General features: G+C 40.2%; 2 protein-coding genes across 5 annotated transcripts in view; both read left to right on the top strand.

The window, feature by feature from the left end:
* schlank (ceramide synthase schlank) overlaps positions 1 to 22,957 on the top strand; it is a 211,608-nt gene that overhangs the window by 83,558 nt on the left and 105,093 nt on the right. The window lies entirely within an intron of this gene.
* LOC139748622 (ceramide synthase 2-like) lies at positions 525 to 21,832 on the top strand. The gene is made up of 2 exons (XM_071661813.1): positions 525 to 841; positions 13,207 to 21,832. The coding sequence occupies exons 1-2, from the start codon at positions 764 to 766 to the stop codon at positions 14,308 to 14,310; spliced, it is 1,182 nt and encodes a 393-aa protein (XP_071517914.1). The 5' UTR covers positions 525 to 763; the 3' UTR covers positions 14,311 to 21,832.

Below are 22,957 nucleotides of genomic sequence, written 5' to 3'. Positions count from 1 at the left end.
GTGTAATGATTACATCTTCCCTGACGATGTAATCATTACACGCAAGTGCACTTGAGAACTTATCGTGTTTCATTTTCCTCGCGGTTATCAGCAAATACTAAATCACGCGCACCACTGTTGACGTACTGCAATATATATATATATATATATATATATATATATATATATATATATATATATATATATTTTCCCTGGGGATAGTGGAGAAAGAATACTTCCCACGTATTCCCTGTATGTCGTAGAAGACGACTAAAAAGGGTTGTTAGCGGGCGACAGAAAATCCTCCCCTTCAGTTTTTACTTTTCCAAAGGAAGGAACAGAGAAGGAGACCAAGTGAGGATTTTCCCCCTTAGGCTCAGTCCTCTCTGTTCTTGATACTACCTCGCTCACGCGGGATATATATATATATATATATATATATATATATATATATATATATATATATATATATATATATATATATATATATATATATGTATATTAAGGTTGAGAAGAGGTGAGCAGTGTGAACACCCTCCGTGTACAGGCTGGGAGTTGTAACTGGAACTGATAAGGGGAAGTCTGGTTCGGGGCTGACAATCAGTAAGGCATTTGTAGCGGCTGTAATCGCCACGTGGACGCTCGCTCCCTCACTCATTGAGCCTCCCTGGCACCCGACCGTCCAAAGGTTTATGGCGTATTTTTGAGCATTATTTTATGGCGGTGGTTTGAAAGCAAGAGTCAAGAGTGTAAGGAGAAGAAAGAAGAAGGTCTTGTTGGCAGGATGGCCATGATGATGAAGAGATACGTGGATGAGCTGCTCAAGCCTTTCACCCAGCACTACATGGACAACAACACGATGGTAAGTAGCCTGCGTCTTGCAGTGTTTTTCACCTACCCTACTCTCTCTTACCCTGCTGCTGCTCCTCACCTACATATCAGTCCAGCTTCAAGTAGTGGCTCTCCACCGTACAGTATTGCTCAGCGTGATATTGCGTAGGGTAGATACTGGGAATGGCAGAGGTGTCTCTAGTGTTGTAACAGTCTGCAGTACGAGAGGTTATTCTTACAGCTGTCTCTGTTCCCAGCACTATGGGGTGACTTAGGTACTTTTCAGCTACCCAATGTTAAAGTGAAGCATGATTTTCACACTTATAAAACAGGTTTTTTTACTTTTCACTTGATTCTCTAAGTTGATTCAAGTGAAATCAGCTTCTTGCGCACCCTTGCCCAACACAACGCTTCCATGGACTTCATCCTCAAACATTTTCATCTGAAATATTCCAAACATTAATCTATTATCTCCTTGTATCTGTCTCCTCATGTATTGTACTGCTAGATATCTTCTTGAAAAAAACATTCTACGTGGCCATACGATCATTAAAAAACAAAAAGTGTGCTTTGTTATTTCTGTATACCACGTAACCCTCACATTTTCATCTTAAACTGACCGTTTTCCATTTCTGCTGCTGTCGATAATGGCCACTCCTGATCCATATACACTTCGGCTCTCCATCCCTGCATGACCCTGAAGATAAACACTATTTCATGCAACTCTACCTGATACTCTCTGCTGAAATTGATCTCATTTAGTAAAGCATTCAAAGTAGGAAATGTGTACTGCGGTAGGTTATCAATGACCTATAGCAGAGTATATGACGATCCAGTGAAACACACAAAGATTCACGTTATGCGAGTCATAAATTTGGAAGATATGGATGATGATAAATAGTTCGTGCACAGGGGCACACGATGGCGAAGGCAACTGTCAAATGACACTCTAAACCAATCCATTCCATGTTGCTAAGCGGTCCGCTCGCCTTTTCAAAAGAGCTCATTGAAATTGTCAGACATCTTCAACATACTGCTGAAGCATCTATATTATCCTAGTAACTCATGTCGTGACGAATGATACACGAAATGACGATAATCATATATATTGGTGGTGCCAGACATGCAAAGGTGATGGGAACTTGTGCTCGTTCGTGTAGTGGAACATACATACATAGCGGTCCAAAGTCTCCTGTGCCGGGTCACGTGACCTGGTCCTCGAATGATAGCAATGCATACGCCAGTTATGAACATAATGAGGTTAGGATGTTAACACGCCCAGTGCAGGTAAACCCCAGAGGCACAAAATCCTGTATATAAGCGATGTTTTAGATTTTACCGAACCTTAACTTGTAGAGAAATTCACATAATTTTTTTTTTTCGTTTAATCATTTGAAATTTGGGAGTTACTGTTAATGCCTGTGGTCTGGTTGCATTGAGAAGTTCATTGGCCTTCTCCACTGGTCACAACTTGCAAAGATGAAGAGAACAATATCTGCAGTATTGTACAAAGTTTAATGACTTGGAAATCTATGTTTATATACGCTGTAACGTCTCTTGACCATTAAATTGTGGGTAAAAGGTCACTGGAAAGTTAAGGGGAAAATGACATGTGCGTGTTAACACACCACCGTTGTAACAAAATGATGTGTTACATGTTTGAACTCCATTTGATCAGAGGTTAAGTGTTGCAGACGCACGATGAGACACAGAATTTTTGTGATTTCCATAATTCTTAATGCACTGTGGCGAAGCCCACGACCTAGACCGCGCTTTACTGCATAGGAAAACGCCATGATCACTGTTCCTGCTGCGTACCAACAGATGTACATAATGTTGTGCTCCATACAGCAGTGTCCGGGATCACTGAACATAAATATTGTACATACATTTGTTGTAACAAGTAACCCAACTCAGTCTAAAATTAAGCAGACCGAGTTATTAACCTGTGTAAGGTTTTTCTTGAGCACGACAGAACAACCCTTGTGTGTGATGGCCTAGCATATGATGTAAACTTTACTGTTGAGGTCTTAAAGTTACCCTTAAGAATCGTACTTTCGTGAGGAACAGTTAACAAAATATTTTCTTAATCAAACATAAGTATTCAATTTTTATTTTGCATGTTGTGTTCCGGACAAGGGAGGAAAACCCCTCATCACACCTGATATTTCTTTAGCAGTTTTGACTACATGTAGTGACTAACAAGTTAGAACGATACTCAGATTATATATATATATATATATATATATATATATATATATATATATATATAGTCACTCGGTAGAGAAACGATTTACAGAAAAGATGATGCAAGGTACAGAGAAGCATTTTAAGAGGTGCTCACTTACTTCATTGTAGAACGATGACGGCGTTACGTTTTCCTTCTACTATATGTGTCGTGTAGTCAAGAAGTCGATTATAAACTCCTGAACATTTTCTAGAATTTCATGTAGAAGTTGAGAATTCTGAAAAATAGTCGAAAAGAGCCTTTACAACGATTATTGTATGATGGCAACACACTTCCCTAAACTGGAGTTTAGAGAAATAGTATATTTTATTCATCCAACTAAAGTAAAATTTCTACGTCCCCAGAATCCAACCTAGAGAAGAGTGACTCATGCACTTCAACGTAGGTATTGATGCCACAACTTGTATAATACTATGGCATCTTTAGTGCAAATGGAACGATGATGAATGGTGGTTGGGTGTTGTTACCGATCCCAAGATCCAGCGGATTCCAAGACTTAATTAAAATCCCGAAATTCGCTGCATGTCCTAAACACCACAAACCTAACCTAAACTAGACTTAAAGTCCCTAAATTCACTAGATATACCAAACGTCCTTCACATGGGGAGTGGCAATTATGGTGGTGGTAGAGTGGAAATGATAATTCCGGGACTTAGGTGTGGTAATGATGATAAGAAGTGATGGTATTGATGAATGGTGATGGTTGTGGTTGCCTTGTAAGGATGGTCACAGTTGTTAAAGTTGTTATATAATGGCGGCGAGGGTGTGAGATCTGTTATAGTGATGAATGTGGTTATATTGGAGTGATGAGGGTGATAGCAAAGGTATTTGTGTAGCTTTAGTTATCATTGGGCATGGGGTGATGGTGATGGAAACCTTAAATGATAAAGGGCGAGTTATTAGGGTGACGGTGATGGTGAGAGAAACCTTGAATGATTAGGGGTGAGTTATAGGCATCCATAACGAAGGTGAAAGTTACAGTCGCAATATTACGGTAAGGTTTTGGTAGGATTAGGTTGGGGAATATCGCCATTTCGGCCATCCAACGAATCTTAGGTTGAGTTTGTTAAGTTGGGTTTAGTTGAAATTGTTTTTAATGTATTTTAAACGATTCTGACATTCATTTCTATTACAAATCATTACTTAAAGTAATTTTCCCCACCCAAAACCCCAGTTCCCATGACGATGTCCGAAATGGTAATTTTACCTGGAGTAGTTTACGTGTTGGTTGTGATGGTACTCGTTATGGCGGTGTTGTATTGGATGTGATGTTAGTAGTAATTTGTGAAACACTTATGGTAGTAGACATGCTCTCAGGATACCTGGCCTCTGAAACAGTTCTTTTCTACCAAAATCATACCACATGTCAGTCATGACCATTCGTAGACAGTATCCAAAAAAAGAGGGACACCATTTTCTTTGACAGTCTGATAGGTCTCTCAGGCCTTAAGCCAGAAGTATCTATTCTGTTCTGCTACTGTTCCCTCACTTTTCTGTTCCAACAATGTTGAAGCTGTCTTTCCTAATGAGAGAACAGTTCTTTTGGGCTTTTTTCCCTTCAAACTCCACCCTTTGTCATTCTTCTTACTAATCCTATGCACCTCCAAATAACCTCTCTTTGCACAGTCCAAAGAAGCACATTCCTTCCAGATGCAATCAAGATTTAGGAACCAGATTGCAATCGTCAACATGTTTTGAAGGAATGTGCTTTTTGATTAAACACCTTGAGACTTACAGGCTTCTCCCTGATCATGAGTGTGGCTGTGACAAGGGTAGATTGACTAATGAATGATGTATGATCTTACTAATGTATGGTCATCATCTCTGAGGGCCATCTAAAGGGCATCAGGAACTACAACAAAGAAGTTGAAGTCCTTGATACTCTCTATAACTTTGCTGTCATGCTTTGTGTATCTTCATTCAGTTCTCAAACTATCTACAACTCTGACTATATGACTTCCTGCTGTCTTCACGTCCATGCAGTGAAATCCTCTACTCAGGAATTCACTTTTCACTTTAATGATTGGTTAGGCTCTACCTGGGATGAACCTGTTGGAGCTGAGGTCATCCCATTTTTCCTTCTTAATGATATGCAGTAGATTGATTATAATCAAACTGAGCACAAGTTCCCGACTGTCATGCCCACCCTTCCAACACACTGTCTCTACATTTGGTCCTTTCATTACAGCCACACTATTTCTTACCCCATGGAATCCTACAGTCACAATCTTATTTCTGTTTCTTCTAATTGGGCATGCCCACCCTCTTTCCTTCCTTCAAAATACCAGCTTTAGCATCATTTAAGTGTGCAGTGATAGTTTGATTGAGGCTTCTTCACTGACTTACCATGGGACTTGTACTTCTTTACCGGCTAGGATGTCTCATATTGTGTTGAATGCATAGAAGACATTCTTTTGGCTGGGTTGGAGTCTCAGATCCCATCCTCTACTATATCTTTCTATCCCTAGTTTTAGTTTGATCACTCCTGCTCTGATGCCTGTCATGTAAAGGACAGAGTGTGGTGGACCATGAGACTCTTCCCTTCCCCTGAAATACACTCGATTTTGTTTGACCTCAGAAGCACTGCAGAGTTGTTCCTTGTAGAGTCAAGAATAACATCGCTAATAGAATGTGTGTTGATTTGATAGTTTCTTCTACTGAAAAACCATTTTGGATCTTCATCAAAAAACCGCCATAACTTTTGTCATTCAACCTCTCCTCCTCTCTTCCACCATCAGTCTTTAGCTAACTCTGCAACAGATAAAACCACTCTTTTTGATCTATATTATTTATCATAATTAATCGCTGTTTCCCACATCAGTGAGGTAGTGCCAGGAAACAGACAAAGAATGTCTCATCCACTCATATACACATATATACACATAAATGCCCTTACACACACATATACATACATATACATACCAACATATACATACATACACATACACAGACATACACATACATACTCATACACAGACATACACACATATACATATACTCTCTTTGATACCTTAAGTTATTCTAAATCAACTATGGATGATTCTGCTTCTGATCCTTTGCCTTTGTCTCCTCCCACGGAACCTATGCCATCTCCTGTATTCTCCTTGTGCAGGGTTTTCCAAATATTCTCCCAGCTCCAGATGGACAAGATGTATGGCCCAGATGGCATACCTCCTTTGATTCGATATGAGTGTGCCTCTAAGTTTGCCTTGATTTGTGCTCACCTATTTTGCTTGTCTAGAATTTCAGACTTTTCTTTTGGAAACATGCTTTAGTGCAGTCCATCCCTAAGTAAAGAATCTCCTATAATCATTTTATTCCCCTATTGCTTTTACTTTTGCTATATCCTAAGTATTTGAAACTTCTTCTTCTCTATCTCTTTTCTCTTTTCTTTCTTTATACTTGTTCATAGCTCCACATTAGCAAGGTTGCACCAGAAACAGGTGAAGAAAAGGCCTCCTTCCTTCACACTCATTCTCTAGCTGTCATATGCAATGCACCAAAATCACAGCCCCTTAGCCACAATCGGGCACCACACACCTTTCCATGGCTTCCCCTCGGCTGCTTCACATGCCCTGGTTTAGTTAAGTGACAGCACTTTGCACCCTGTATACCACATTACGCCAGTTTACCCTGTTACATGCCTTTCACCCTCCTGGATGTTCAAGCCCTGAGCACTCAAAATTTTATTCACTTCATACTTTCATCTCTAATTTGGTCTCATCTTTCTGTGGCCCTTTCACTTCTGACATATATATCCTCTTTGTCAATCTCCACTCACTCATTCTGTCCACATGTCCAAACCATTTCATCAAACCTTCTTCAGCTATCTCAACCATAGTCTTCCAGCTGCCACACCTCTCTCTTTCCTTATCATCATATACTCAATCAGCCTCCTTACACTACATATTATCCACAGACATTTCACTTGCAACCCATTCACCTTCTTTACATTTTCATACACAACTCGTGTCTCACAATCATTACACTTAGAACCCCATTCCCTCCATTTGATCACCAGTTTGGATACTGCACTGCTATGTCTTCTGGTAGGGATTTCTCCAGTGTGACTCATTTCTCCTCTTCCTTTGATTTTGATGAAACTTTTGTCAAATCTTGTCATAGCCATCAATGTTCCCATAACATTTGATAGGTTGTGGCATAAACCTGTGCTTTTTAAACTTCCATCTTGTAGTTTTTCTGCTTCATTCTCTTCCCAGGTGCATAATATCTCATCTGACCTTTCCATTGCAAGAGTTGTAAATGGAGTGACTTTCCATCCTATTGTATCAGCTGTGTTGCTCCTCAGGGTTGTGTCCCATCACCTACACTCATATCTGAGTGAACAATCTTCTGATTCTAACCCTAATCAATCTTAGATTGCTTTAACTCACTTTTCCTCCCTTTCTCCCAATACCAATGTCTCTTACTTGTATGAAACGTATTTCCTCTCTAAGTTTGGACCTGATCTGCACCTCAGAATGGGTAAGCAGTAACCTAGTTGAATTGTATAGAAATGGGAACTTCAGTGAAGGGCGCAAATGGGGAGGTGATAACAAGTAGTGGTGATGTGAGAAGGAGATGGAGTGAGTATTTTGAAGGTTTGTTGAATGTGTTTGATGATAGAGTGGCAGATATAGGGTGTTTTGGTCGAGGTGGTGTGCAAAGTGAGAGGGTTAGGGAAAATGATTTGGTAAACAGAGAAGAGGTAGTAAAAGCTTTGCGGAAGATGAAAGCCGGCAAGGCAGCAGGTTTGGATGGTATTGCAGTGGAATTTATTAAAAAAGGGGGTGACTGTATTGTTGACTGGTTGGTAAGGTTATTTAATGTATGTATGACTCATGGTGAGGTGCCTGAGGATTGGCGGAATGCGTGCATAGTGCCATTGTACAAAGGCAAAGGGGATAAGAGTGAGTGCTCAAATTACAGAGGTATAAGTTTGTTGAGTATTCCTGGGAAATTATATGGGAGGGTATTGATTGAGAGGGTGAAGGCATGTACAGAGCATCAGATTGGGGAAGAGCAGTGTGGTTTCAGAAGTGGTAGAGGATGTGTGGATCAGGTGTTTGCTTTGAAGAATGTATGTGAGAAATACTTAGAAAAGCAAATGGATTTGTATGTAGCATTTATGGATCTGGAGAAGGCATATGATAGAGTTGATAGAGATGCTCTGTGGAAGGTATTAAGAATATATGGTGTGGGAGGCAAGTTGTTAGAAGCAGTGAAAAGTTTTTATCGATGATGTAAGGCATGTGTACGTGTAGGAAGAGAGTAAAGTGATTGGTTCTCAGTGAATGTAGGTTTGCGGCAGGGGTGTGTAATGTCTCCATGGTTGTTTAATTTGTTTATGGATGGGGTTGTTAGGGAGGTGAATGCAAGAGTTTTGGAAAGAGGGGCAAGTATGAAGTCTGTTGTGGATGAGAGAGCTTGGGAAGTGAGTCAGTTGTTGTTCGCTGATGATACAGCACTGGTGGCTGATTCATGTGAGAAACTGCAGAAGCTGGTGACTGAGTTTGGTAAAGTGTGTGAAAGAAGAAAGTTAAGAGTAAATGTGAATAAGAGCAAGGTTATTAGGTACAGTAGGGTTGAGGGTCAAGTCAATTGGGAGGTAAGTTTGAATGGAGAAAAACTGGAGGAAGTAAAGCGTTTTAGATATCTGGGAGTGGATCTGGCATCGGATGGAACCATGGAAGCGGAAGTGGATCATAGGGTGGGGGAGGGGGCGAAAATCCTGGGAGCCTTGAAGAATGTGTGGAAGTCGAGAACATTATCTCGGAAAGCAAAAATGGGTATGTTTGAAGGAATAGTGGTTCCAACAATGTTGTATGGTTGCGAGGCGTGGGCTATGGATAGAGGTGTGCGCAGGAGGGTGGATGTGCTGGAAATGAGATGTTTGAGGACAATGTGTGGTGTGAGGTGGTTTGATTGAGTAAGTAACGTAAGGGTAGGAGAGATGTGTGGAAATAAAAAGAGCGTGGTTGAGAGAGCAGAAGAGGGTGTTTTGAAATGGTTTGGGCACATGGAGAGAATGAGTGAGGAAAGATTGACCAAGAGGATATATGTGTCGGAGGTGGAGGGAACGAGGAGAAGAGGGAGACCAAATTGGAGGTGGAAAGATGGAGTGAAAAAGATTTTGTGTGATCGGGGCCTGAACATGCAGGACGGTAAAAGGAGGGCAAGGAATAGAGTGAATTGGATCGATGTGGTATACCGGGGTACCGGGGTTGATGTGCTGTCAGTGGATTGAATCAGGGCATGTGAAGCGTCTGGGGTAAACCATGGAAAGCTGTGTAGGTATGTATATTTGCGTGTGTGGATGTGTATGTATATACATTTGTATGGCGGTGGGTTGGGCCATTTCTTTCGTCTGTTTCCTTGCGCTACCTCACAAACGTGGGAGACAGCGACAAAGCAAAAAAAAAAAAAAAAAAAACCACAATGCTCTCTATATCTGTCTGAGTGTCATTCAGAATGGTAGTAGTTGGTAGGCAGTCAGTGACAAGGGAGTTATATTACCAGCACTGCATGCCTAGGTATTGTGAAGGTTAGTGACAGCTGCATAGTGAGCCAGCACTCATGTGACCCAGGTAGCTGTCTTTTCTTTCTGCCTCACCCACATGTGGACTACTGGTATTCTGACCACATACCTACAATCTCTCCTTGGGATACATAACTTTTGACAACACTGAACTTACAGAACTCATTCTTCATAACTAGATTTTCCTGCGGTGAGCACTGCACTAGCCCAGGCTTTTGGCAAAATGGTAGGAGCAGTAGATAGAAGTAATAGGTAGGAACATTCAGGCAGGAGCATTAGGTAAAAACATTAGGTAGAACTAGTAGGTAGGAGCATCAAGTAGAAATAGTCAGTAGGAACATAAGGTAGGAAATTCTGCAAACACTGCACTAGAGTTGCCCTCTGCCAGAGACCAGTTAAGGATGAGGCACTAAAGGCTAAGAATCGGCACTGCAGTTTCTAGTTATGGAGACTCTGTTGCTGTGGTCACCTCCTTGAGGGAGTTCCAGTTGGAAGAAGTGTCAGAGATATAGATAGATAAAGAGTCATTCATTTCCCTATATTCAGTTTAAAAACATTACAATCCAACCCTGTAATAACATAAACATATCTATGCCATTCTGGAAACCCTACATGATTACTTGCACAATGTCTGCTTCCCAAAAGTTAGAGGTGATGTGTAGGTGAATTATTATTTTTCTTATGAGTAGCTGATTCATATCTACTAGGATTTTATATGCCACAGTGTGGAGTACTGCTCATATATACATAGGATGGCTGTTCCTCCACCTCACTGTTAACTATACTGGAATCAAAAGCTGTCCATCTCATTGATTCTCCTGGGTCACCTTTCTTCATTTTTCCATTACTGTATGCCTTGATGTTGCTGCTCTCTCTTTTTTTTTTTTTTTTTTTTTTTGCTTTGTCGCTGTCTCCCGCGTTTGCGAGGTAGCGCAAGGAAACAGACGAAAGAAATGGCCCAACCCACCCCCATACACATGTATATACATACGTCCACACACGCAAATACACATACCTACACAGCTTTCCATGGTTTACCCCAGACGCTTCACATGCCTTGATTCAATCCACTGACAGCACATCAACCCCGGTATACCACATCGCTCCAATTCACTCTATTCCTTGCCCTCCTTTCACCCTCCTGCATGTTCAGGCCCCGATCACACAAAATCTTTTTCACTCCATCTTTCCACCTCCAATTTGGTCTCTCTCTTCTCCTCGTTCCCTCCACCTCCGACACATATATTCTCTTGGTCAATCTTTCCTCACTCATTCTCTCCATGTGCCCGAACCATTTCAGAACACCCTCTTCTGCTCTCTCAACCACGCTCTTTTTATTTCCACACATCTCTCTTACCCTTACATTACTTACTCGATCAAACCACCTCACACCACACATTGTCCTCAAACATCTCATTTCCAGCACATCTATCCTCCTGCGCACAACTCTATCCATAGCCCACGCCTCGCAACCATACAACATTGTTGGAACCACTATTCCTTCAAACATACCCATTTTTGCTTTCCGAGATAATGTTCTCGACTTCCACACATTCTTCAAGGCTCCCAGAATTTTCGCCCCCTCCCCCACCCTATGATCCACTTCCGCTTCCATGGTTCCATCCACTGCCAGATCCACTCCCAGATATCTAAAACACTTCACTTCCTCCAGTTTTTCTCCATTCAAACTCACCTCCCAATTGACTTGACCCTCAACCCTACTGTACCTAATAACCTTGCTCTTATTCACATTTACTCTTAACTTTCTTCTTTCACACACTTTACCAAACTCAGTCACCAGCTTCTGCAGTTTCTCACATGAATCAGCCACCAGTGCTGTATCATCAGCGAACAACAACTGACTCACTTCCCAAGCTCTCTCATCCCCAACAGACTTCATACTTGCCCCTCTTTCCAAAACTCTTGCATTCACCTCCCTAACCACCCCATCCATAAACAAATTAAACAACCATGGAGACATCACACACCCCTGCCGCAAACCTACATTCACTGAGAACCAATCACTTTCCTCTCTTCCTACACGTACACATGCCTTACATCCTCGATAAAAACTTTTCACTGCTTCTAACAACTTGCCTCCCACACCATATATTCTTAATACCTTCCACAGAGCATCTCTATCAACTCTATCATATGCCTTCTCCAGATCTTTTTTATTGGTATTATTTTTGCTACTGTTCTTAATTACCTGTCTGTATGTGTCCCAACCCCCAAGGTTTGTACACTACTTTCCAAAGTTAATTTGTGAATGCTACCACTCAAGAATTGACTGTTATGGCACCTATTTCTTCATTTGAACTGCTAAGCTTAAGAATTCTTTTCCTCCATTTGTCTTTCCTTCTTTGTATAGCCAATATACCTTTAAGAGTTATATCCTTAAACTTGTGTTGAGCCTTGATTAATTTCTACCTTTTTCTCTAATTGCTGTATTTTTTTCACTTGAGATAGCTTTTGATTAGATTATGTTTTGCCTATGCCATGTCATTTACTGAGGAAAAACATAATAGTGTAGGTCACAAATGCTAGAAAGCTCCAACCTCTTGCACTGTAGGTGAGGAATTTAGGAACATACATGTATGGGCCCAGTCTGTGCCAGTTAGACGTATGAATACATAGGTAGTGCTTAAAGTTTCTCTTTATGTATGTATATGTGTATAGGAGTGGATGGGTCATTCTTCATCTGTTTCCTGGCGCTACCTCGCTGATGAGGGGGAAACAGCAATGGATTATGATAAATGAATGAATAATAGTACTTAAAGGACTTAGAGTGCCAACAGGCCATTTATGGCTAAGTGAGTTATACAGGCTCATCTGAACCTCTGCTAGTAGTAATGATTGTGATATGTTGTGTGATTGATGGAAGCACAGCAGTTGTTGCAACATCTGCAGTGATGGTAGAAGATCTGGTGCGTGGAAACAGCAGATCTCAGGTATGTGGCATTGATGATGATGCTAATGATAATAATATTAGGGCTAATGATAATAATTTTTTCAAGTGCAGTACTGTATCTAATGATAAAGATGATCGATGTGGCACTAGCAGAAGTAAAAGTGTTGTTGATGATATTTTTGTTGATGGTGAAGTGACAGTATTTGAACATGATAGTAGCATTGGTAGCAGTGATAATAGTTCTTATAGAGTATTGGGTTATTTGTGGTTGTCTTCTAGTAGTGCTAGTGGTTGTGTTGGTGTGTATAGTGGTGAGGCAAAAAATGGTTTTGATATTTGTGGGTGGTGATTGAGTTAGTTTTGTTGTGATGTATAGGGACAGGAGGCACGTGGATTGAGATGTGTGACATTATTGATGGTGATTTTGCTAGTGTTTGCAGTTTTACTTAAGTAAGCAAGAGAGTTATGGTGTCTCTAGGTGATGTATTTTCCTGCTATCAAAAAATATTTTTTTTCCATCATGATTTTCTGTCAATTTAACTCTTCATTTATCTAAATCATTAAAGAACAGTTGTTACTCTGATTATGAATATTATACAGCTTGAAAGTGTAGCATATATTTTTTTTTAAGATGTACATGTACATAAAAATTTACCATAATGCTATATATCACAAGACTTATCCATTTTTGTTTATCAGGTTGGTACATGGTGGCATCAATTATCTGCCATTTTCTGGCGCCCGGACATCTGGTTACCTCCTGGAGTTGAGTGGAAGGACATGGAGTCTAGTGATGAGCTCCATTACCCAAGTTTTCATGATGTGTGTGTTTACTCACTGATGTTGAGTATGGTCATATTCAATCTTTATCACTTCTGCTTACGGCCCCTTGTCTTGGAGCCTCTGGCACAGTTGGCAGCCATACCCAATAAGCGGCCACGTCCACCTCTCCCCAGCAAAACCCTATTGGAGATTTACCTTCGCTGTGGAAAAAAACCCTCAGAAGAAGAACTTCTAAAGGCTTCTGACAGCACTGGCATGTCGATACGACAGATGGAGAGATGGTTACGTTGTTACCATGCAATTACACACAGCACCAAACATGAGAAGTTTATTGATTGTGGATTTCACCTGATATGTCATTGCTTTTTAACCATTTTTGGTTGCTTCATTATGTTCCACAAGCCTTGGTTATGGAACATCCTTCTTTGTTGGGAAAATTATCCATATCATAGCATTGATGATGATGTTTGGTGGTATTACATAATAGGCCTATCATATTTTGGGGCTGCCACCATTTTACAGATACAAGCTCCTGGCCGCAGTGTAGGTGACAAAGTGCACATGATGCTTCACCACCTATTTACTGTTTTCCTCATGGTATTCTCCTGGACATGTAACTTCGTGCGTGTGGGGACTCTTGTGTTACTTGTTCATGAATTTGCTGACATTCCTTTACTTTCTGCCAAGATGTTTACTTATGCTGGTATAACAGCCCCAAGAAATGGACTATTTGCAGTGTTCTTGATAACCTGGGTGATTACTCGATGTTATTTATTTCCTTTCTGGATCATTTACAGTGTCTATATGGATTCTGCTCCTTTAACTGGGATGCCAGTTGCTCAGGTAATGAAGGTTGTGTTGTGTGGGCTGTTGGTACTTAATATTATATGGACAGTATTGATTGGACGTGTACTGATGAGAAAATTGTATAGTGGCTCTCTTGAAGACGTAAGATCTGACGATGAGGACTTATCTGATGATAGTGAAGAAACTACATTTGACAGGGTGAAAGATGAATGAGGATAACTTTTGACACACAGTGATTCTTGATAGTCAAAAACTTGTCCTAACAAATGTGAATAGATAGAAAACTTATGTGACACAGCATCCTATAAGCTTTGGCAATGCAGGAGTCTGAGTGATAGGCAGGATGAAACATAGATATACATTAATGACCATTTTACTTAAAGAACCACCAGTTTGGATTCTAGAATGTCAGACTTCTCTGTCTTCTTTTATGACGAAGATCTCTGTAAGACCTCTTGTACTCCACATATACTGAATTGTGTGTATTATATCTCACAGATTACTGATACTTCCCATAAGAAAAAATCCTTCTGTTATGGAGCACATTCTGCTTATTCTGTTACTTCTGAAATTGATTTTACTGCCACTGCATAAAACCTTGTTGTTCGCTGATGATACAGCGCTGGTGGCTGATTCATGTGAGAAACTGCAGAAGCTGGTGACTGAGTTTGGTAAAGTGTGTGGAAGAAGAAAGTTAGGAGTAAATGTGAATAAGAGCAAGGTTATTAGGTACAGTAGGGTTGAGGGTCAAGTCAATTGGGAGGTGAGTTTGAATGGGGAAAAACTGGAGGAAGTGAAGTGTTTTAGATATCTGGGAGTGGATCTGGCAGCGGATGGAACCATGGAAGCGGAAGTGGATCATAGGGTGGGGGAGGGGGCGAAAATTCTGGGGGCCTTGAAGAATGTGTGGAAGTCGAGAACATTATCTCGGAAAGCAAAAATGGGTATGTTTGAAGGAATAGTGGTTCCAACAATGTTGTATGGTTGCGAGGCGTGGGCTATGGATAGAGTTGTGCGCAGGAGGATAGATGTGCTGGAAATGAGATGTTTGAGGACAATGTGTGGTGTGAGGTGGTTTGATCGAGTGAGTAACGTAAGGGTAAGAGAGATGTGTGGAAATAAAAAGAGCGTGGTTGAGAGAGCAGAAGAGGGTGTTTTGAAGTGGTTTGGGCACATGGAGAGGATGAGTGAGGAAAGATTGACCAAGAGGATATATGTGTCGGAGGTGGAGGGAACAAGGAGAAGAGGGAGACCAAATTGGAGGTGGAAAGATGGAGTGAAAAAGATTTTGTGTGATCGGGGCCTGAACATGCAGGAGGGTGAAAGGAGGGCAAGGAATAGAATGAATTGGAGCGATGTGGTATACCGGGGTTGATGTGCTGTCAGTGGATTGAATCAAGGCATGTGAAGCGTCTGGGGTAAGCTATGGAAAGCTGTGTAGGTATGTATATTTGCGTGTGTGGACGTATGTATATACATGTGTATGGGGGGGGTTGGGCCATTTCTTTCGTCTGTTTCCTTGCGCTACCTCGCAAACGCGGGAGACAGCGACAAAGTATAATAAATATAAATAAATAATTTACAGTTATCTGAATAGTTTTCTGAATAGTGTTATTTAGTAAAACATTTTCATGGGATTAAGAGTCTTATTATGATTCTTGTGATCTCTCATGAAGATGCTTTCACAATTTTGCTGTTAACAGCTTAACATTTATGATTATCCTTAACTGCTGGAATATGTTTGGAGTACATCAGTAGGCAGTAAGTTAAGGGGACGCTCAAACTGGACTATTTTTTTTAACTGCCTGGGTATTTAGCTAATGCTTTGTCTTTTTTTATTACGCTCAACTGGGTATTCAGTCTGTGTTTCATATTTCATACCTACCAGAGGAACCTATTTAAAGTCATTCCATATATCAGTGTTTTGCTTTAATGCCCTATGTCAGTTCATAAACATAGATTTGCACTAATTCATTAAAATCCTATTGTAATTCATTAAATTTACAAAGTCAGTTTTGATTTTGGTTCTAAGTGAACAGCTTTGTGTTGCAGCATTAGCAAAATTTTAGTTTCATCTTATACCATGCCATCCTCAACTCGCTTTACACCACCTTTGTGATTGTCTAGATTAGTATCTTCGTCATTAAATCATGATTTATGGCTGTAATCATTCCACTTGGATCAGAAGAGGAAAGGTAATTTCAAGAGCAAGCCACTTTGATTGAGGCTGTTAAGAAGAGCATCACATTTGTAGTGATATTAGATATTTTTGAATTGTTTAAATACTGGTAGATGCATAGTGGACATGGCTAGGGCACTTGGCTTTCATCTTACAAATATAATGCAGACAAGGTTAGAACAAGTACAGTGAATGTGACTCCCCTAATTGCAATTAGGAGACATCAGGGGTTTGGAAATGTGAATTATGCCAGTGTGGGTGGTTTTGATGTAGTGGACTAGGCTAACATGGAAGAGTTGCTGTCATCACATGGAGAAGATTGGTGAAACTTGTAACAAGCTAAAGAAAAAACTCCTGCAGAAACACCACCTCAGCAAGTGTTACAAGATGACTGTTACTGGCTTTCTATCATATCAATAAAACATTGACTATTTTTACTGAGGATGATACTAGGAGAGACTATTGTTCCCAGGGACTTGGCTGCTACCATTTCATGATATAAAGAATTTTATCAGCAGAGGAAAGAAAGGCATTTCATCTGTCTTGTAGTCAATTCTTCAAGATCAGGCTGAATCAAGAAGAGAGGCCACAAGTGTCTATACATTCATTTTCACCTGCAGTAGTGGGGTATCTTAAAGGAAGTATTATTACTTGTCAGACAAAAGCATGAAAGCTGGACACAGTATATAAATTCATTGGAGCATAAGATAGGAGATAGAACTAGGTTCAGTTTAGTTATTTTTGCTAAAAAATTCATTTTATAAGGTTAGGGGTGCTGGAAATTTTTAAACTTGGAATATTGGTCTACTGTGTGTTAATTACGGGTTTATATATTTATTATTGTGCGCAGGAGGATGGATGTGCTGGAAATGAGATGTTTGAGGACAATGTGTGGTGTGAGGTGGTTTGATCGAGTAAGTAACGTAAGGGTAAGAGAGATGTGTGGAAATAAAAAGAGCGTGGTTGAGAGAGCAGAAGAGGGTGTTTTGAAATGGTTTGGGCACATGGAGAGAATGAGTGAGGAAAGATTGACCAAGAGGATATATGTGTCGGAGGTGGAGGGAACGAGGAGAAGAGGGAGACCAAATTGGAGGTGGAAAGATGGAGTGAAAAAGATTTTGTGTGATCGGGGCCTGAACATGCAGGAGGGTGAAAGGAGGGCAAGGAATAGAGTGAATTGGAGCGATGTGGTATACAGGGGTTGACGTGCTGTCAGTGGATTGAATCAAGGCATGTGAAGCGTCTGGGGTAAACCATGGAAAGCTGTGTAGGTATGTATATTTGCGTGTGTGGACGTGTGTATGTACGTGTGTATGGGGGTTGGGCCATTTCTTTCGTCTGTTTCCTCGCGCTACCTCGCAAACGCGGGAGACAGCGACAAAGTAAAAAAAAAAAAAAAAAAAAAAAAAAATATTTATTACTGGGTTGATATGCTCCTGAGTTCATGTTCTCCATTACATATCAAATTCATGTTGTTTTCCCCATGACAGATCTGTCAAGTGAGTACTACTTGCCAGCTCCACGGAAAGAGGATTTGTCTCGTGATCTTTTTATCATGAATATTCTGTTGGATGAAATGATCACAGATTGGCTTAATAACAACATGGTAAAGGCATTTAATTCAGATAAGAATTAAACCACAGTTCAGTCTTGGGTTAGTGAACACAGTTATCACTCAAAACCAAGTTAACATCATTACTGTTGAACGATGGGTCAGTGGGATCAGTAAACACATACAAGTTCCCCATACACCAATGAGACTAACCTTTAAGTCCTCAGTAGCTTCAGTTAAATGTTGAATGTCATGTCACCAAGAATGAACTCATACAAAGTTCTGTGCAAGGCAGGTCACCTTTATTGCATGAGGAATGCACTGCATAAGGCAAACTGCTTTCACAGCAGCAACGAATGAGTTCCCAGCACACCTCTGAAGCTTCAGAAATTGGCAACCTTAGAGGAGATCATCCTACATCCTCAAATAGCTGCCCAAAGTTTCTTGTATGGCCACAGAAAAGAGTTTCCATAAATAGTGAACTTCAGTGCCATGTCTTAGTCTTTAGTGCCTGATGCTTAACAGACCATTGGCAGAGTCTCCTGGGAAGGTGACTTACAGGTGTGTTACACTTCTCAAGTAGCATATGCTTTCCTATTGAATTATATGCCAGATATGTTGCAGGAGTGTGTCCTGTGTTGGTGAAAGATAGGTAAGGGCACAGCTCTTTGTGAGATGCTTTCTTCTTGCCACATTCCCAAACATTGATGTACTTGATCTGTCATGCATTGTGATGACAGACTTCTCCAACAACTCGAACTCTGAACTAATAGGAGTCATATCAGCTAATGGTGATCTCGTAATGTATACAAATGCCTTTGTCACATCAGGCATCTTTGATCAGACTTTCCGTTTAGACCTTTTATCCACACCATGTAATTCTGAAATTGAATCAGCCTGTAAAGGTATGGAACATCAGAAACTCTTTTGCAGTGTGCTTCCCTATGCTGCATCGCCCTTTGTTAACATGATACTGATATATTGTCCTCTTCTAAATGCTACCCATATGTGAAAGTTTGTGAGTTTCCTATAATTGCTTTTAGAAAGAACAACCCAGCAAATATAATACACATGTCCATATCTACCATGTGCATATTTGTCCCATGCTTAAGAGAGTGCAATGTGTGTTACATAACATGCATGTCTGCTTCCTCATGAGACATAGCTCCTCCATGTTTGTTCTAAAAGTAATGAGAGTGTCACCTGTTCTGCACAAGAATTTGCCTTCTGATCACATCTTCGCCTGGATAACTTCTCCCAAAAACTTGAAGAGCTCTTTATTAGTTCCCTTAAAATCTCTGACCATTTCTTTGGCAGTCTTGCTTTGCTGGTCACTCTTAATCTCCCCCACATCCACACTTCTCTCTAGCAATTTATTTCAAACTGGTCTGATTGTACTTATACTACACAATATCCATGATAGGTTGCTTCAGATTCTCTTGATAAACGGAACACTTTTTCAGGTTAATCTTGAAATGTTGATAATCTACTTGGAGCCAGCAAATAAGTAAGAACAAGTACACCAAACACTTATCATCTATATGCAGTGGAGGTTCATCTTGGTCAGGAACATTAAAGCAAGACAGGTTGTCTGACATGGCTTTTATGACCAAACGTCAGCTCTCCAAACTGTGACAGAAAGGGTTGGTTTTTGTGTGCAAAGAACATAGCTGTATTACCAATTGCATACTTAATTTGCCATGTACGGACTTCTAAAAAGCACTGCATCTGCCTTGATTTTTGACAGTTATAAGCCTTTTTCCTTTTCAAGTTTTGGACGTATTTAGTACTGGAATTTTTTTTATTACTATTTAGATTGGTATGATCTTTACACATTAGGCTTTTTCTCAAAATTTTTCATACTGTGTCTGACCAACAGACTCCAGTCATAAGATGGTCTTTGGCGCACATTCAGGAGTCAAAAAGGAAAGAGAATATTAGAAACTATTACTAGGAATGATAACAATAACAACAATATCCAGTGTCATTACTAACTTTCGATATTGTCATAGTTACTAGTATCATTATTATTGTTATCTTTTTTGTTATTATTCTTATTATTGTTATTATTATCATTATCATTATTATTATCATTATTATCATTATTATTATTATCATTATTATTATTATTATTATTATTATTATTATTATTATTATTATTATTATTGTTAGTATTATACTTGATCGCCGTTTCCCATGTCAGCAGGGTAGTGCCAGGAAACGGACGAAGAATAGCCCATCCACTCTTATACACATATATATACATAAAAGCCCATGCACACATATACATATACATATCAACACATACACATATATATATACATACACATAGATATATACATATATACACATGTACATACTCATATTTGCTTGCCTTCATTCATTTCTGGCACTCCCCCACCCCACAGAAAACAGCAACGCTACCCCCTGCTTCAGCGAGGTAGAGCTAGGAAAACAGACAAACAAGGCCACATTCGTTCACACTCAGTCTCTGCCTGTCATGTCTAATGCACAGAAACCACAGCTCCCTATCCACATCCAGGCCCCACAGACCTTTCCATGGTTTACCCCAGACGTTTCACATGCCCTGCTTCAGTCCATTGACAGCACGTCAACCCCAATATACCACATTGTCCCAATTCACTGTATTCCTTGCATGCCTCTCACCCTCCTGTATGTTCAGGCCCCAATCACTCAAAATCTTTTTGACTCCATCCTTCCACCTCCAATTCGGTCTCTCACTTCTCCTTCTTCTAGCCACCTCTGACTCATATATCCTCTTTGTCAACCTTTCCTCACTCATTCTCTCCATATGTCCAAACCACTCCAACACACCCTCTTCTGCTCTCTCAACCACACTCTTTTTGTTTCCACACATCTCTCTTACTCTTCCATTACTTACTCAATGAAACCACCTCACACCACATATTGTCCCCAAACATTTCATTTCCAACACATCCACCCTTCTCTGTACAGCCCATGCCTCACACCCATATAATATTGTTGGAATTACTATTCCTTCAAACATACCCATTTTTGTTCTCCGCAATAATGTTCTCTACTTCCACACATTCTTCATTACTCTCAAAACCTTCGCCCCTTCCCCCACCCTGTGACTCACTTCTACTTCCATGGTTCCATTTACTGCTAAGTCCACTTCCAGATATCTAAAACACTTATTTTTCTCCATTCAAAATTACATCCAAATTAACGTGTCCTTCAACCCTACTGAATTTATTAACCTTGCTCTTATTCACATTTACTCTCAACTTTCTCCTTTCACGCTTTTTTCCATACTCAGTCACTAACTTCTGCTGTTTCTCACTTGAATCAGCCACCATAGCTGTATCATCGGCAAACAACAGCTGACACTTCCCAGGCCTCTCATCTCCAACAGACTGCATTACTCACCCCTCTCTCCAAAACTCTTGCATTTACCTCCCTACCCACCCCATCCATTAACAAATTAAATTACCTTGGGGACATCACTTAACCCTGCCTGCCACAGACCAACCTTCACTCGGAACCAATCATTCCTCTCTTCCTACTCTTATGCTTGCCTTACATCCTTAGTAAAAACTTTTCACTGCTTCTAGCAACTTTACCTCCCACACCATAAACTCTTAAGCCCTTCCTCAAAGCATCTCTATCAACCCTATCATATGCCTTCTCCAGACCCATAAATGCTACATACAAATCCTTATGTTTTTCTAAGTATTTCTCACACACATTCTTCAAAGCAAACACAAGATCCACACATCCTCTACCATTTCTGAAATCACACTGCTCTTCTCCAGTTTGATGCTCTGTACATGCCTTCACCCTCTCAATCAATACCCTCCCATATAATTTCCCTGGAATACTCAACAAACTTGTGCCTCTGTAGTTTGAACACTCACCTTTATCCACTTTGCCTTTGTACAGTGGCACTAGGCATTCATTGCGCCAATCCTCAAGCACTTCACCATGATCCATAAATACGTTGAATATCCTTACCAACCAAATAACAATACAGTCACCCCCTTTTTAAATAAATTCCACTGCAATACCATCCAAACCCATTGCCTTGCCAGATTTCATCTTCTGCAAAGCTTTCACTACCTCTTCTCTCTTAAACAAGCCATTCTCCCTGAACCTCCCTCTTACTTCACACACCACTCTGACCAAAGCACCCCACATCTGCCACTCTATCATCAAACACATTCAACAAGCCTTCAAAATACTCACTCCATCTCCTTCTCACTTCATCACTGCCTGTTATTGCTTCCCCCCTTTCCCCCTTCACTGACATTAACATTTGTTCTCTTGTATTACGAACGTTATTCAACTCCTTCCATAACCTCTTTTTATTCTCCCTAAAATTTAATGATACTCTCTCACCCCAGCTCTTATTTGCCCTGTTTTTCAACCCTTGCACCTTCCTCTTGACCTCGTGCTGCTTACTTTTATCTCCTAGTCATTTGCACTCCTTCCTTGCAAGTATCGTCCGAACACCTCTCTTTTCTCCGTCTTTAACAACTTTACCTCTTCATCCAACCACTCACTACCCTGTCTGACCTACCCACCTCCTACCTTTCTCATGCCACATGGATGTTTTGTACATGCCATCACTGCTTCCCTAGATACATTATTATTATTATTATTATTATTATTATTATTATTATTATTATTATTATTTGTATTTGAATTATTTCAGTACTTTTATTACTCATTATGATTATTGTTGTTGTTATTATTATTATTATTTTTTTTTTCTTATTTTGCTTTGTCACTGTCTCCAGCGTTAGCGAGGTAGCGCAAGGAAACAGATGAAAGAATGACCCAACCCACCCACATAAACATGTATATACATACACATCCACACACGCAAATATACATACCTATACATCTCAACGTATACATATATATACACACACACACAGACATATACATGTATACACATGTACATAATTCATACTGTCTGCCTTTATCATTCCCATCGCCACCTCACCACACATGAAATAACAACCCCCTTCCCCCTCATGTGTGCGAGTTAGCGCTAGGAAAGGACAACAAAGGCCCCATTCATTCACACTCAGTCTCTAGCTGTCATGTAATAATTCACCGAAACCACAGCTCCCTTTCCACAT

This window comes from Panulirus ornatus, chromosome 5, assembly GCF_036320965.1.
Source record: "Panulirus ornatus isolate Po-2019 chromosome 5, ASM3632096v1, whole genome shotgun sequence".
Lineage (NCBI taxonomy): Eukaryota > Metazoa > Arthropoda > Malacostraca > Decapoda > Palinuridae > Panulirus > Panulirus ornatus.
Note: the sequence above shows the minus strand (reverse complement) of the source record. Positions and strands in the feature narration are given on the sequence as shown.